The 16,795-nt window shown below is 38.4% G+C and overlaps 1 protein-coding gene across 1 annotated transcript in view; it reads left to right on the top strand.

Annotated features, from left to right (window-relative positions):
• VWA8 (von Willebrand factor A domain containing 8) overlaps positions 1-16,795 on the top strand; it is a gene marked incomplete at its 5' end in the record, with an annotated part of 200,100 nt that overhangs the window by 70,289 nt on the left and 113,016 nt on the right. The window contains 5 exons of the mRNA XM_084274913.1: positions 452-529; positions 4,061-4,176; positions 5,044-5,150; positions 7,052-7,158; positions 10,326-10,397. Of these exons, the coding sequence (XP_084131039.1) occupies positions 452-529; positions 4,061-4,176; positions 5,044-5,150; positions 7,052-7,158; positions 10,326-10,397 (480 nt within the window). The remainder of the gene's footprint in view (positions 1-451; positions 530-4,060; positions 4,177-5,043; positions 5,151-7,051; positions 7,159-10,325; positions 10,398-16,795) is intronic.

The following is a 16,795-nucleotide window of genomic DNA, read 5'->3' as shown; positions in this document are numbered from 1 at the left end:
GGGCTAGTCAGAGTTAGGTTGTGGTTGGACTTGATGATCTTAAGAGTGTCTCCTAACCAAGGTGATTCTATGATTCTATGACTGTTGCTTACCAGTCATTATTAGTTACTACATAAAAAATATTTTGCTGTTCCACTCCATTTCAGCGCAGCATAAACGAGTCTTAATTTTCAAAGCCTCTCAAAGCAGCGCATCTGCTTATTTTTTGATTTTAACTTCTTTTAAAAGTTTTAATTTGTATCCATATAAATTAAAGTTGTATCACTATAAAGTAGCATTCTTATTACGATGCAAATGATACTGTAATAGAAAGACACTCTTTGTCAAAACGGTGTTCCTCTTGGTTGACAGAAAGCGACTGGAGCAGCTGTATCTCGTTGCACCCAGGTGTAGCTGTGTATGGAAGTTGTGTATCTCGCAGCAAGATTAACAGTGTTTTTGTTTCAAGCAGATTCCGAATGTCCCCAGTGTTGCTGTGGAGCAGTTGTTGTCATTAACACACAAGCTTCGGGAGACAAATGACTCCACGGTGAGCCCTTTTTCTTTTTTGGGGAGTGATGTGTTTTTTGGTCAAATTTACTTTCCCTGGCAGTGACTGTTTGAAGGAAGGCTGGGTGAAGCATGCTAAGCTATAGCATTATTTCAAAGGCTGCCTGATTGGAAAACCAGCCCCAGAAAATCATTGCTGGTAATTACTGCACCACATACTGTAAACCTTTTAAATTCACCGTGTACATTTTTAGCATCTGCATAAGTAAAGCTCTTAGGAAATTGCCTGAATCCCAGAGCAGTCAGGCAGAACAGTATGCATTGTCAGTGGGTCAAATACGTGACACGGTGAAACATGCTTGAGGCGCCTTTTAAATAGGTATGGATAGAATGTGTGTCCAGATACTTTTTGATCATTTCACTTTAGTCACTGGAACTTTTGTAGCTGAAATTACTGGGGCTTCTTGGGGTGATGGGAACTACCTAACCATTATAAAATGCCAATGGGCAACTGCAAAGACTAAGGAAAGGGAAAACTCCAGAACTCCTGGCAGCGTGACTGCTACAGGCGATTCTATTAAAGCAGTCTTGTCAAGAAAAATAAGTTCTGCTGACATAGTAACCACAAAATTTTTTAAAAAGATACAGTCATGTCATGGTGAACAGAAAATTATTGCTATGGCAACTAAAGCACTTGTTTTTAATGTAACTAAAATGTAAAACAATTTTAGAGGAATCCAGTAGTTTAACTGGTATGCAGATGTATTCCATTCTACTTAATTTTCATGATTTTAACATGGTAATAGTTTTTTACAGTATTACTATTTAAGAAGCTGAGGGAGGTTGTTAAGCTTTTCTGAGCTTAAGAAAAGTAAAAGCAAAGGTTGACTTTTAGGTACGTACACTTTTTGGACAGTGTTGATATTCTTATCTGTTTAGTTTTTTCATCTAATATATAAATTTATTGGGTTTGACATACTTGGAGACATACCATGCCTGAACAAAGCATCATTAAAATCCTTTCCAAACATGTGGATGTCTATAGGATTGTGAAATAGCTAAATGAAGTAGATGATATTGGATGAGAAGTGAATCACAGTATGGATTGAGGGAGGATTCCTGTAGATCAGCAGTGACATGAGGCATGTTGGGAATAGCATGCCTGTGTGGAGAGCTGAAATGTGTGCCTTAGGTATGGCAGGCTATTTATAGAGTTGCCTAAGTAAGTAAGCTTCTGCCAGAGATTATCCTGAAAATATTAACCATTGTTTAAAGGATTTTGTTAACAATAGAAGAATACCTGTAGAATATTCAGCCTGTGGGCGTTGTCTGCGTCATTGTAATTGTTTGCTTGATTTACAATAGAATCTAGAGACTTCAGTCAAGATCCTGTTGAATTAGATGCCTCATATATATTACAAATGCTGTCACCCAATTTTGAGTTTACAGTTCAATATAAAATATAGTTTTTTTAAAAAGCAGGTAAGAAAAAAGAGGAACTTTTGTTCACAAAACTTTAACTGCTGCTTATAAATATTCGGAAGATGTGATACAGCTTTTCCTCTCTAGTTCTGCCCTCTATGATTATTTATTTCAGCACAGGATTCGATGTTATTTATTATTTAGACTTTAAAATCCCCATGTCCTGAGAGATTTGACTTGTCAAGGTGATGCAGTGTATGAAATGTACTACCTCAGTTACTGTGCCCAGCTGCCATTCCTCATCAGTTGTGACTTACCTGCTGAAACTTACTCTGCTTGGGAATCTATCAGCTGTTTAAAATACTTCTGGAAAGATAATATGATCTCCAAAGGCAGTGAGAGTTCTGGCTAGTGAACAGGGTCAGCAAGGATAGCGTGCTCACTCCTCAACCCTTGACCATGCTTCACATGTAGCTGAGGTCTTGAAATAGTGCTTGAAATGCCATCATTTACATCAGCAGTGGTAGACTGGTGGTTCAGAAGGTGCTTCACAATCTTCTGTAAATGAAAGCAGGAACAGCAGGAGTAATCATCTTTGCAGTTAACCCAATCTAAATCATTCCTGCTTATAGCTCAGAGCTCTGTTACAAAGTATTATCCTTTGCTTTCTCAGCATTGAAGAAAATTTAACCAATTTCATGGAACTGAAATTTTTTAAATAACATTAATTCCTGTTTGACAAAACTATAGTTTTTCAAGGGAAAGAATTGTTTTAAAATATTTCTCATGTCTAAAAATTGTTAAGGTGGGGGAAAAAAGGCTCTGAAATTCATGAAGTGTTCCTGTTCTCTATTTTTTTGATGGATGTTTTTTACCCAACTGAAATGGCATGAACATTAAGATAATTGCAATGCAGTTAGAAATCATTCCTATGACCGAACCGATATGTTTGGAAATTACCTAATTAAAATATTTCACTTGACCCAGGCAAAGCATGGCGTGACTTATCAGATCACACTCATTGTTGAGTGCTTCCTGCTAAAATAAGAAACCTATTTGTTTTAGATACCTTCATCCGGTAGATATAGAATGAATTCTTTCTCAATCTTTGTATCATTCTCTAAGTAATTTTGGGTTCTTGTTTGTTTGTTTGTTTGTTTTGGTTTCTTAAATGTTGAGGTCTGCCTTCCCAGGCATTGAATCATTTTGTAGCTCTGTGCTGAATCATGTCCAGTTTTTAGCATTAATTTTAACATGTGGACAACAGAAAAGGACGCAGTGTTCCAGTAACGGCCCGCCCAGAAGGCCTGTGCAGAGGTGATACAATCTCCTTACGGCTGCCCAGTGTTGTCTTGTTTATACGACCAAGAATCCTGCCAGACCCTTTTGCCAGATCATTTACATGTGGAGCTCATATTAAGTTTGTGAAGAACAGACGAGTTTTCAGGACGTTGATCCCTTTTACAGTGGCAAACCTCCTTGGTGTTGTTAATATTGTTTAGTGTTAGGTTTTAAATAGCTAATAAAATCCAGTTTTCAGCACATTTTTCTTCCTGTTGCTTAGCAAGTGGAATTGTAAGGCTAATCTTTTGATGACATCATGATTTCCATGGCAGTGAATTATTCCAACAAATACAGAATTGCAGATTAAAAAGCACAAGCTGCTGCAGGAGGCAGAAATCACAGAATCACAGAACGTTAGGGGTTGGAAGGGACCTCGAAAGATCATTTAGTCCAACCCCCTGTCAGAGCAGGATCACCCAGACTAAATCACACAGGAACGCATCCAGGCGGGTTTGAATGTCTCCAGAGAAGGAGACTCCACAACCTCTCTGGGCAGCCTGTGCCAGTGCTCTGCCACCCCCACAGTGAAAAAGTTCCTCCATATATTCACATGGAACTTGCTATGCTCCAGCTTGCACCCATTGCCCCTTGTCCTGTCACTGGCCATCACTGAGAAGAGCCTGGCTCTGTCTTCCTGACTATCACCCTTCACATATTTATAAACATATTTGTAAATCACCTTAGAATCAGAAGGCAGAAATCACATTAGGAGAAAAGTTGAAACAATTGCTTTTGGATTACTTCTTTTTCCTCATGGCTTGTTCAGTTTAAATCCTAAGATCCAATACCTTCTATTTTTTGACAGGCACAATCACTGGCTTCTTCTTTGTCTACCCGACAACTACTGCGCATTTGTCGTCGACTGTCACAACATCCAGATGAAAGCCTTTGCTACGCTGTTAATAAAGCCTGCCTTTCCAGGTAGAAGTGCTTGTTTTGATTTGAGTTCAAGAGCTTTTGGTCAGTTGCTGACATGCAAGATAACTGTTAATTTGATTTAGTAGTTAATACAATTTCTGTCTTGCTCCTTCAAATCTGCCATTTTTTAAGAAGTATTTCTATGGTATTCTGAAACCTAGGAGGTAAGTAGAAGTGACTTTGTACTCTTTTCTCATTTCCATGAAGATATTTAATGGCATACAAATGAGGTCACCATTATTGACATTATTTCCCTGTCTCAAAACACTCAAAGAAGAATTATATTCATGTCTGGCATGACTAGACATTTTGTGCAGATTTGGTTTCAGTTCTCAAAAGCTGTACCTAGAAAAGTTATGAACATCCCAGGGTTTGGTTTTTGGTTTTTTGTTTTTTCAAAAGAAAGCAAACACTAAAGAAAAGGTTTTGAAATGCACCTTGTGATGGATAGCCCAGAGCTTGCTCTTTCCCTCTGGAACCAGGGGTCCAAGTGAACTGAGCCAAGAGAAAGATATTTCTTAAAAAACATTGTTTCTACTGTGGGCCTTATTGGCAATGGAACAAGGAGATAACATGCTTCCAGTCCTAATCCATCCTCCCTTACAACCCTGTTGCAATATTTGGTAACAGTAAAGCTTTCAAAAATGAGCACACAGCCACTGCTGCAGATTTTACCTAGGCAAGAAGATTTATTTCTCTCCTTAGGGATGGGTGAAAATGTTGAAGACTATCTGAATGTGAAAGAAATAGACATTCGGGGTTTGGAGGTTGAAGTAAAACTTCATATTGATTTTAGATTACAGAAAATACTGAAAACTTTTGAGAAAATGTCCTTAACATACAACCTCCCTATTATTTTTCTTCATTTAGGTTTTTACCAAACCTTGCCAGGTCAGCTTTACATAAAAATCTGCAGGATTCTGGTATTGAGACAAGTCAGGATGACATGAAGAAACTAGAGGAAAAGGATTATACATGTAAGCTTCTGTCATCTTCTTTCCCACTCTTCATGAATTTTACTCAATTTGAGCATATAAAGATGTATTAATTATCCTCTTGATACTTTTGTACTGTCTGCTGTATTCCCAGCCCATGGAATTTTGTTCTTCACTATGTTTAAGGGTTTCCCAGTCTGTAAGATCCATGGCTTCAGGCTTTCTTGGACTGGTTATTTTCTTTCCCTCATTTTTTCTTTTTTGGTCTTTTTACTCTACAGATACAGACTTAGTTTGATCTTCCTCTTTTTTAATTTATTTTTTACTGTTGCTGCTTCCTATCAACCGCTAAAATCAACCTTTTTCTCATTTAATACTCTTGTAGAAGTCTTGGGTTATGTTTTGCTTTCGTTCTGGTGCACAAGTTTTTGTTAGTTTCCCTTCCTTCTATTCTCCTTGGATTGCTATGGTTGTTACATGTCACCTTTATTGAGCAGTTATTTGTTTCTTTTCCTCACCCAGCTTGTACTCGCTCGCAGTAGCCTTCAGTGCTGTACATACATTTCTGATTCTACCATATTTCTCACTTCTGCTTTCTCATTCTTACATGACCCCTGGTCTTCACGTTAGCTGTAAATCTTCTCATATCTTCTGTCAGGCAGCAGGCTTTGAGCAATTTGCTGTTTTCTGTTCACTAAACTTTTCCTTGACTTCACCACTGCTATCTCTGCTGTCATTCCTCTGGATGTTGATTCTCAGGTTTTGATGTATTTGACTTCTGTGTTTTTACTGTTAGATATTTGTAGCAGTAAACCTATCTTGTGTTTTAATTAATATGGGATGTGCATATATAAAAGTATATATGTAAATACAGATATATTAATATACATATTATCTACAGTATAATATATATATGCAGCCATATATATGTGTGTATGCATATGTACACGCATATACATATGTAGGTATCCATGTATAATTCTATCTGTATTTGCATATTTTATTTCTATAAAAATGATATACATAAACCAATTTGGACTCTGGCCAGTTGTGTGATGCTGCCAGTTTACCATTCCTTTTTTCTTCCTGGACACATCCCTTGAATTCAAGGGTTCTGTTTCATGCCATAAAGATAGAACCATATGGAATAATAGGTGAACAGCTGAAAACATCTGTCTAGAAATAAGGCTATTTTCAGTTTTATTCCACACTAGATTAAGAAATTAATGGGGGGGGGGGGGGAAAGCGCCTGATTTTATTGCACAACCTTGTTGCTTACATTTAGTTGTTATCTTCTGATCCAAGAAATTTTTCAAATGTACTTTTTCTCTCAGAGCTGTAGCTGAGGGGTATTTCAGCAACCGTGAATTGTAGCTGGTTTTCACCAAAACATTAAATTTGTGTCCACATTCTGCCATGAATCCGTTTGAGCAAAAATGCAATGCTGAAAGGGAGAGTCAGCAGTGACAATGCTGTTGAGATGGGCTGTCCCCAGCCTCAGCCAAGCACCAATCAGCCACTCGCTCGCTCCCCGCTGCACCCCACAATGGGAGACAATGGGGAGAATGGCAGTGAGAAAACTTGTGGGTTGAGGAGATGTAGCCTGATGAGATTAATGATACTCCAGTAATAAAAAGAGAGTAAGAAATTAAAGAGAGGCAGAGAACTTCAGTCTTTCTTGTGGTACTTCTCTCATAAGATTGTACTTCTCTCATTTATTGTAATCAGCCTCTTTGCAGTTGTAAAGAGAATCCAAATTCATGATAATAAAATTTCTTGTTAATGGATATTCTTTCAAGCATTCTCTTTAGATAGAAACCGTTTACTGCAGCCCACAACTTTGTTAAAATTTGTAAATTGTCACTTGGGGGTAGTGAGGATTAATTGTCTGCTCAGTGGGTGCTCTAACTAAAACATTTGCTTGTTTCCTGAAAAATATCTAGGTGAAATAAATGATGGGATTCTGAAGATAGGGTCTGTGACAATGCCAGTTTATAATTCAACCGAGAAAATGAAAGTGCCTGATGTTTTGTTTTATGAAAATGCACAAGTAAGTATGAATCTCTGGCTTCTGAGGTGCAAAAGGTTGGTTAAATGTGTATTAATGTGCAGGCTCCTATGTTATTTAGTGTACTGAGAAGATTCTAAGGGCGTATTTCTGAACTAGTTTCTTAAGGCTAAATATTTTTCTCACAGTTTTTCATGCTCATTTCAGATGTGTCTTCACCATCCCTTTGTAAACAGACTGAAACAATCCTGTTGAACATTCTTAAGATGTAAATGAACAGCAACTGAACTTTAATTTTATTTAGAATATTTGATCAGATTTTGTGCTGAGTGATTTTTCTTAATGTTATTTGGGTTTTTTTTCTGCTGCTGGACTGATCCACTCTTAGGATTGGATTATTAATTCCAACCTGAGACAGTTTTTTACAGGCTTGGTGCATGAAGTTGTGCCTGCCTTTTATTGGCATTAACACTGCATGTTTGAAAAGCATGGTGAAGAGTAATTAATTTTTAGTTAATTGGTTAGAATTGTTAATTATAATTATTTTAGCTTATTTTTTAGTGTTAATTAGTTAATAATACTAAAGAGTAAGAGTAATTAGTGAACACAATAAAAGGGGAGGGTTTGGTGACCATGTTGTTTGGGTTTGGTTTTTGTTCACTCCCCTTTTGTAGAGGAAGGTGTACTTCTGCTTGCTTCTCCATCTAACATGGAAGCCTCAAAACTGTCAGTCAAGGTATCCTTAATCAGAGAATTACCCTCTGAGTTACCTTCAGCATATTTTGCCTCTGAAAGGCAGCACTGATACAGCGTGATCTTGTGAAATATTTTTCTTTAGGACCCTGCTCTGGATTAGCTTACTTTTCCTTTCCTATTCTTTTTTCCTCTCACTTGCAATTTCTCCACAGAAAGGCTCTCCCACGTGGGTATCACCTACTGAAGGTGGTGACAGGTCATGCAAGGGGAAGAGATGACAGTCTTCATCTTCCCCACTAACATTTTGTGTGAGATTTGGTTCTGTGTTGCCCTTTCAGTCAAGCACTTAATCTGCGCCTGTTGGAAATGAAATCCTGAGTCTTGCTAGGATGTTGTTCTGCATTGCTTTTTCTACCTTCTCACTTACAGGTTCAGAAAAGTGTACACAACCAATACTATGCATCTGTTTTATTTAGGCAATGTCTGTTAAAAATGCTGCAGTGAATAAACTGCTCTGTATCTGTCCCTGGTAGCAGTGCACTCTGAAGGAGACAACAACCAAATACCAGTTGGAATTACTGTTCCCATTTCTCAGTGAATTCCACTCTTAATTTCTGTATTGCTGGTTTGTAGGTCAGTCATTCAAGTGCTGTAATGATTGTTTAGCAAAACCTGCTGGAGAACAAATTTTATTTATGAGTCTAGTGCACTACTTCTTCTCTGTTATCTCAAAACTACAGAAATAAACCGAAAGAGAGAGAAAAAAGTCATATCCTCAGCTCTTTGCAGTGCTGCACAATGTAATGAAATACAGAGTTTTTTGGTCTTGAAATATTTCATGTTCCAGTGGAATTTGGCATGGCTGTAGGACATTGCTGTTAGTCAATAGCAAGTGGCACAGGGATAGAAATATTTTTAGGTGCTATGCCAAATTGCCAAATGCTGCTTTCAGACCAAGCTTTGGGGAACACAGATTGATTAAATTGATGTGATATTGATACGTTTACTTACAAATCCTTTCTGTAAATAATTAACCTGAAATGTCTGCATGCATCCTAAGACAATGCTAATTTAGGTCCCATTGGAAAAAAAATTATCAATACATAGTATCTCTTGCAGTAAAGCTGTTAAATTCTGGAGAAACTAAAGTGTACACACATTTGTGTAGTTTAGGACCAAAAAAGAAGTATTCAGAAGGAAGTATTCATGCCCTAGCAAAAAAAAAAAAAAAAAAAAAAAAAGAGGAAAGGTAATCAGTGTGTGTATTGAAACTGACTTCCTAGAAGTTGTGCTGTATCAGGTCAAAGTTAATCTCATCCGTTCTGAATTTGCAATGTATATGCATGCCAGAAAATACTGTAATTTGCCTTGAAGTCCTCTCCTTAAATTGCATACTGAGAATTCAGTAGGCTTTTGACGTGCCTGGTTGGGATTTTGTGGTATTAAGCTGTGTTTACAACAGTTTCTTCCTCCAGCCTCTGCTCTGGAGAGATTTGAAAACCAAAACCATCTTGAATGGGGTAGAAACTGAGCATTTCTGTGTGCAGAAATTAGGGGCAAGCTACTAGGGTTTTTATTGTTTTTTAATCAAGCCCTAGAGAGGAGAAGATATTGTTGAGAAAAAAAATGTTTATCTAAAGGACAGCATTCATTTCTCTAAGTAGGTTGTCTGACCTACTTCCAGATGACCTATTTTTGCTAGATACAGTAGAGAAATATACATGAGTTTATTGCCAGTAAAGTAATCTGCATTGCCACATTATCCTTAAATCCTTTTGATCCTTTTAAACAAATTATTTATGAGAAGCAAGATGAGGTTAAATGATGCAGTGTGTTACCTTTATGATATTGGCTATATATATAAAATACACTTCTAGTAATTTGGCTTCAATTAGGCCAAAGTAATTCACAACTTCTAATTTAGAAGTTGTAAGAAACATAATAAACACTTTGAGACTTGAGCTTTTATTTTCCTGTCCTTATTTACCTTAAAAAAGAAAGTTTAATTAGAATAGGAAAATGTATTTATCATTAAGTTGCACCTAGCATTTAACCTTTAATTTTTAAAAAAAGTGTGTAATTTACATATTCATGTCAGCTGCCTTTTATTCCCTCTGTTTGGTTTCTCTAAAGTTCTACTGGGATACATTTGCTTCCTCCCAGTGCAATTCCTGGAAAATTCTCATACGCATATTAATGAAAGTTCTTATACTCTGTGTGACAAGCTAAAGCTAAAAGGAAATGAGTGATTAAGGAGAATTAAATATATTTAGGGAAATCAGGCACCTACAGTCAGTTGGAGCAGAGGAAATACATAAGGACAGTTAGTATTTTTGTTTCGTTGGTTTTGTCACTGGATGGCTTGCCTTTGCTCTTACTGGCTGAGAGGGTCTTGCCATGTTTTGGCCTCATATCCTGAAAGTAAAATTCCTGTTGTACAAATATAATTAGTGAATATCTAAACTTGGGAAGTACAAAAAACAGCTATGAAAATTATGTTTTTGTTTCTCTAGCACATGATGGTAATGGAAGATATGCTGAAGGACTTTCTCCTGGGAGAACATCTTCTTTTAGTTGGTAATCAGGTGAGTTAAACTTCTCTTACAATGCATGGAATAAACTCAGTATTTAATAATGAAATTAAATCTCTGGTTTGCTTCATTAAGATTGCATTCCTTTGTAGTTCAGAGGTGTCCCTGCCCATGGTAGGGGCCTTGGAACTAGATTAACTTTAAGGTTTTTTCCCAATCCAAGCCATTCTGTGATTTGGCCTATTTTCTGATTTTTCTCTCTAGAGTCCTTGGGCTTTATGGCCACACATTCATGGGAAATGTAAATGCCTTAAATGTTATCTACATTGCCTTCAGAGTAAAACCTCAAAATATTAATAGCTATATGTAACATCATTATGATTAAAATCTTCATTTAATGATTTTGATTATTCTTCATGGCTATGTATCAAACCTCTCCTTTAAAATCCCCAGTGATAGATAAGAGATGTTCATGTAAGTATTCTCTAATCTTATTTATTGATAGCAAAATACTAATTTTCTCTAAAAGAGGTGATGATTCACTTTATTATTTGGCAATTATCTTTATTGATGGAGATTTTATTGGTGAGATCAAGGGGGCTGTTTTGTTCTTTTAGTGAGCTGTTGCCATTTCATGACACCTTCTTGCAGTTAATAGGCTCCCCAAGATGAGTTATGGGCTAATGTTCTCCAATAGGGTGTGTTTGAAAGCCCTTTATTCTTCAGACCCATCTCAAGCTATTTCTGGAGTTATTAGGTGGCTTGAACAGAATTATGCACTTTGATGTCAGCCCTGGAAATAAAGAAAACTTTTGTTATTACTTCTGTGTGTTTGGAGTATTCAGGAAAGTGCTAATTCCCAAGCTACCAGATTAGTTTTTTCCCCTCAGAAAATAATGTCCCTCTAGTTAGTTATCCTTTAGCAAGGATACAATAAATTTCTAGCAGATGTTTCTCTTTCCAAAGGCTATTACAAAATATTAAAAGTCTAACAGAAAACACTAATGGTCTAACCAACATGGCAAGGAATATAAAATACTATTTTTTATTAATGTGTGTATCTTTAAATGGCAGTCTACAGTTATATACAGTCTCATCTTTTTACAGTCCCTTGTTAACAGCTTGAATTTACAATGGTGTTGTACTACTTTTGTTGGATGACTCCAGCTTCTTCCAAAGGGTTTCATCTATTCATAAATAGAAATTAATCTATTTCATAGGTGAAACAAGATCTATTTATTCTGTTTCATAAACAGTGCTCTCTGTTCCAGCTTCCAGGTTGGCATTGAAAATGTTATATAGTATGGATTGCCTGCAGGGCCTGCTGTCAGGGAATAGCAAGAGTGGGCTGCTCCAAGGGGAATGCAGGCAGGGACGGTGTCCTTAATGACAAACAACAGTTTCACAGTGTTCAAGCAAAGAAGAGCAGGTCTGGGGATAGCAGCCATGGTGTCCAGTGGCTGCCAGATAGATCCATGATGATGAGAGATGTCTGAAGTCAAGCTAGGAAGTTAAGTCAGCAGGTCTGATCTGGGATCAGCAAGGTACAGGGCCAGGCACAGCATGGCTGCTGTGTCGGTTGAGAAGGAAATGAAGAAAAGGCATTATGTAAATGCAGGTCCCAACCCATGAGGGGTAGAGGGGACCCCAATAAAGCAGCAGTAAAGGGGACCCCAATAAAGCCAGAGCTGATCGTCAACATAGGGAAATAAAACACTGAGGGGGTGTAGGGGAAGAGCTTGCAGAGCCCAGTGGTACACTCAGGGCCTGACACATGCTTCATACGCTCTACAAATTTGGCAAAAAAATTTTGAAGACAAAGTGAGTAAGATTTTTAGGATATAAGGTATTTTCCCAGCAGTGGTATACTCATCTTTAATAAGTTAATGTGTGCCACATTTTCTCTGAGCTTATGAAACTCTAATTGAAGACAGTGTTAGAAGATTTAACTGGGTTGAAGTACTAGAACATCCTGCTTTGATCTAGACATAATCTCAGCTGTGCCATTACGTTGGACAATCGATTGATTTGCTGTGATTTCTCTTTGGCAAATGAGTAATACTTACAGGTTTGGGGTTTTAATTGCTAACATGCTTCTGATTACTTCCAGGTTTACTTTTTACTAATTTGTTCCACTGTTTTTTATCTCTGACTAAGAAAAGGCCAAGTAGCCTTTTCTTTTTGAAATAATATTGTTAAGTTTGAGCACTATATTCACCATGCTGCAGCCTTTCAGGATAACACCAGTCATTCTTGGTTTTTCAGGGATGATCATTAGCCATTTAGAAATTGCTTGGCTAAATCCTTAAATATATTACTGTCAATTTCTGCCACATGTATAGAATCATAGAATGTGTAAGGTTGGAAGGGACCTTTAGAGGTCATCTAGTCCAACCCTCCTGCAGTAAGTATGGTCATCTTAACTAGATCAGGTCACTCAGATCCCCATCAAGCCTGACCTTGAATATGTCCAGGGATGGGGCCTCCACTGTGTTTCTGGGCAACCTGTTCCAGTGGTCTACCAGCCTCATATTGAAGACTTTTTTCCTAATATCCAACCTAAATTTCCCCTTTTCTAGTTTAAAACAATTACCCCTCATCCTACTGCTATGTGCCCTTGTGAACAGTTCTTCCCCAGCTTTCTCATAGGCACCTTTCAGGTACTGGAAGGCCACTATAAGGCAAATGTGATGAATCCTGTTCAAGTACTTTAAAAGCTACCATATTACACCAGTATGCTTTCATGCTGTATGTGCAGACACCTTCACTGGGAAAGTACTAAGAGTTTTCATCCTCTCTTTATAAAGCAAAGGATTAAAATAGGATTTTTTGGCTGTTCAGTTACTTCAACAGTGCAGGCTGTCATAAGGTAGTGTTTTATGATTGCTTGATACATATATCAGTGTGTACCTGTGTTTAGCATTTGGAAGAAGTAGATAATGTTTTTGTGTGGAGGTACAAAGTGCTGTTTTGAGTTCATTTCTGTCTTCTTGTTGGTGAATGAGTGAATCATGGAAATTTAGTGTACATAAATGACAATTGAAACACTCAGAACCTGGATCTTTCAAAATATTTGACTGACATCCCTTTGAATGCTTGTGTCATTTCTTAGATGTTTACAGGAGTTGGCATATACCTTAGAACATAATTTGGTCTATCAACTGTGATTCACTCTGCAAGGCTTGACCTGTAGTCTTTCTTTTAGGGCCTGGATTTGGTTTTCCTTAGTTGACTGGATGTGGTTTACCTCTTTTGTTCTCATAACAGATGTGCATGCAGAAAGTTCCTGTTAGCTTAAGACCTCTCTGTATTTCAAATCTGTAAACATAGTCTCTTTTGTGTATGCCACTTACTTAAGAGCTGCCTGGTGAGATTTCTTTTACCAAGATTGTTTTCAAGCAATGAAATTTGATGATTAGTATTTGAATTCCAGTAAATTAGAATTAAATTATCTTGGTCAATATTAGGGACTGACTGTCTTAATGAAACTGAGGGGAAATTGAAGGCAAGTGTTAGATAGGACAGTTATCTTTAGAAGGGTCCATCTTCTGAAGTAAATTAATTTATAACCCTCTTCATTCATGTATGTTCCCTGGAGCCCAGGGTTTCACAGCTGTTGTAGTTTTGCGTGTCTGGGTTCTGGTGGAGGAGGGGAGGCTGCAGGGGTGGCTTCTGCAAGAAGCAGCCAGGAGCTCTCTGCAGGCCCCACAGAGCAAACACCAGCCGGCTCAAGGCCGGAGTCGTTGATGACCAAGGTTGAGCCTGTCAGTGATGGTCACAGCACCTCTGGGAATCACATTTAAGAATAAGAAAAATGCTAGCAGCCACTTTTTGCCACCAGAGAAGGGAGTGAGAAGATGTAAGAAACTGTGCAGACACCGAGGCCAGTGAAGAAGGGGCGGAGGAGGATGAGGTGCTTCAGGCATGGGAGAAAAAGGTGCCCCTGCAGCCCATGGAGAAGACAGACCATGGTGCAGAGGGTGTCCCCCTGCAGCCCATGGATGATGATGGGCAGTAGAGATCCCCTCTGCAGCCTGTGGAGGAGCCCACGCCAGAGCAGGTAGAGACACCTGAAGGATGCTGTGACCCCATAGGAGCAAGCTCCTGGCAGCAAAACCTGCAGCCCGTGGGGAGATCGACCAATGCCAGAGCAGGTTTGCTGGGGGACTTGTGACTCTGACGGAGGAACCAGGCTGGAGCAGTCTGGGCCTGAAGGTCAGCACCCCGTGGAAGGGATCCACACAGAGACATTTGGTGAGGAGCTGAAGCCCAGTGAGAAAGGACTTATGTTAGAGAAGTTTGAGGAGGACTGTCTCCCATGGGTGGGACCCCATGATGGAGCAGGGGAAGAGTGTGAGGAACTGACCGAAACCCCCATTCCCCTGCCCCTCCCCGTTCCACAATGTGGGGGAAGAAGGGAGAAAAATCATGACCAAAGTGAAGTCTGTGAAGAAGGGAGGGGTGGGGGGAGGTGCTTTAAGACCTGGTTGCACTTCTCGTTACCTGACTCTGGTTTCACTGGGTGTGCAGTGCAGTGTAATAAATTAGAGAGTTTTCTTTCATTTATTCTGTGTTAAGTATGTTTTGCCAATGATGCCAATTGCAGAATGATCTCTCCCTGTCCTTATCTTGAGTCCTAAGCCTCACTCCAGCTGAAAAGGAGAGTAATAGAGCGACTTTGGGCATCTGGCCTCCAGACAGGGTCAAACCACCACAGCAACATAAATGGATTACGTGAAATATGACTTCATCTAAATATTTGTTTACATTGGTTGCTGGTTTACTTTGGATGCTAACTGGAATGTGCTTCCATTTCATGTATAAGCAAAGAGGTTTCTTTGGGTCCTTGGAAAAGGTAGTCTATAGCTAGGAATTTTCAGCTATGAAATAGCTTCCAATTAAAGGAAATGCCAGTACTTTTAAATAAAAGCATGAGCGTGCAGTCCAGGCGCGAATGAGGCTATCTGTGACCATCTATAGTTTCCTAAGGCAGCTATAAAGCAGCTTCTTCCTTGGCTGAGAGTTATTTATTACTCTCAAAGCAACAGGCAAACAACAGCAAGGATCCTGTGTAGTGAAGGTTACTTATTCCAAACTTTGCAGGGACTGTTTATTTATTCATAACATATAGCTCTTACAGCTGTCCCTGAGTTTAATGAGACAGGCTGGAGTATTTAGTCTTCCTCCCAAGGAAAATTTTTAGGCTGTGTTTTTGTGAAAGTTTTCCTGACGCACATTGTGCAGTTTGTGGATTGGTCACTACTCGGTATTGTTTACTGTCTCCTTGAAATTCCTATTTTTGGCAAATAGGAGAGAGGCTATTCTAAAAACCAGGATTTATTCATGTGGAAAAACTTGAAAAATAGCAGTGGCTGAAACACTTTTATTTTTTCCTCACAATTTTGAATTTAACATACAACATTTTCAAAATTGTTGTATTTGAAACTTGTGTAGAGAGACCTATTGGATGCTTTCACCTTTATTGGTCATAGGTGAAGTCTTGGCAAGCATCATCTGGCTTTGAAGACAGTAAACAAAATATTCATTGTTAAAGGGATTTGTGGCTTTCTGGAGGGAGAGAGAAGGCTCATGGCCTTGTCAGATCTGAATTATTTTATAGCCCTGAAGTTTTAAAACACCTACCCACATGTTAAACAAAATTGAAGTATTTTATTTGGCATTATTCTGTTGCCATAATTTATAGTATGAGCTCTTCAGATAGCTGAGCTCATATATTAAAGAGGTTCTGCTGTAGCAATGAATCCTGAACACCTCTGGTTTTAGGGCACAGATAGTGCACGGGAAGTACTTAAGAGCAACTAGTGTTCATTTTGGGGTTTACAGTTACTCTGTTTTCATCTGCTATATATATGGCAAAACTATAAATATTAAAAATAGAAGTATGGTGTATAATTATCTTTAAAATCCACTTCTATCATGATCTACCTAAGTTTTCTAAAACAGCACAATGGCAATTCTGTGCAGCAGGTCAGATGCAGCTTGTACCAGGTCTGAGAGTTCTCCTGTGCTTTGATAATGGCATGTGATCCCTGCCACATCTTCATTAATCCTTCATTTACCCAATCTGTATTGTGTCTTCTAAATAATACTTTTTTTCCAAATTTTGATCAAGTTTCAACATGTACAGCTAATATTCTTAGGTGCATTTTAGTCAACATGTGCCCCTCTGCTTGACTGTACCCTGTTAGCTTTGGCCCACAGTGCTTGGCCTCCTACACTTAGGTCATCTGTTGCAGGCTTTATACCATTTTCAAAGTGCAGAGCATAGCAATGAAAATTGGTTGAGTGGAAATTACTATCCTTATCATATAAACATTACCAAAATTATTAGGAACGTTCACTTCATTAATCTTCCTGAAGAGTGGACAGAGGAAATGCAATGTATGTTGGGACAACCTTATATTTACCAGGAACATTCTCTATTTGATTAT

This window comes from Gallinula chloropus, assembly GCF_964237585.1.
Source record: "Gallinula chloropus genome assembly, chromosome: 1".
Taxonomy (NCBI): domain Eukaryota; kingdom Metazoa; phylum Chordata; class Aves; order Gruiformes; family Rallidae; genus Gallinula; species Gallinula chloropus.
Note: the sequence above shows the minus strand (reverse complement) of the source record. Positions and strands in the feature narration are given on the sequence as shown.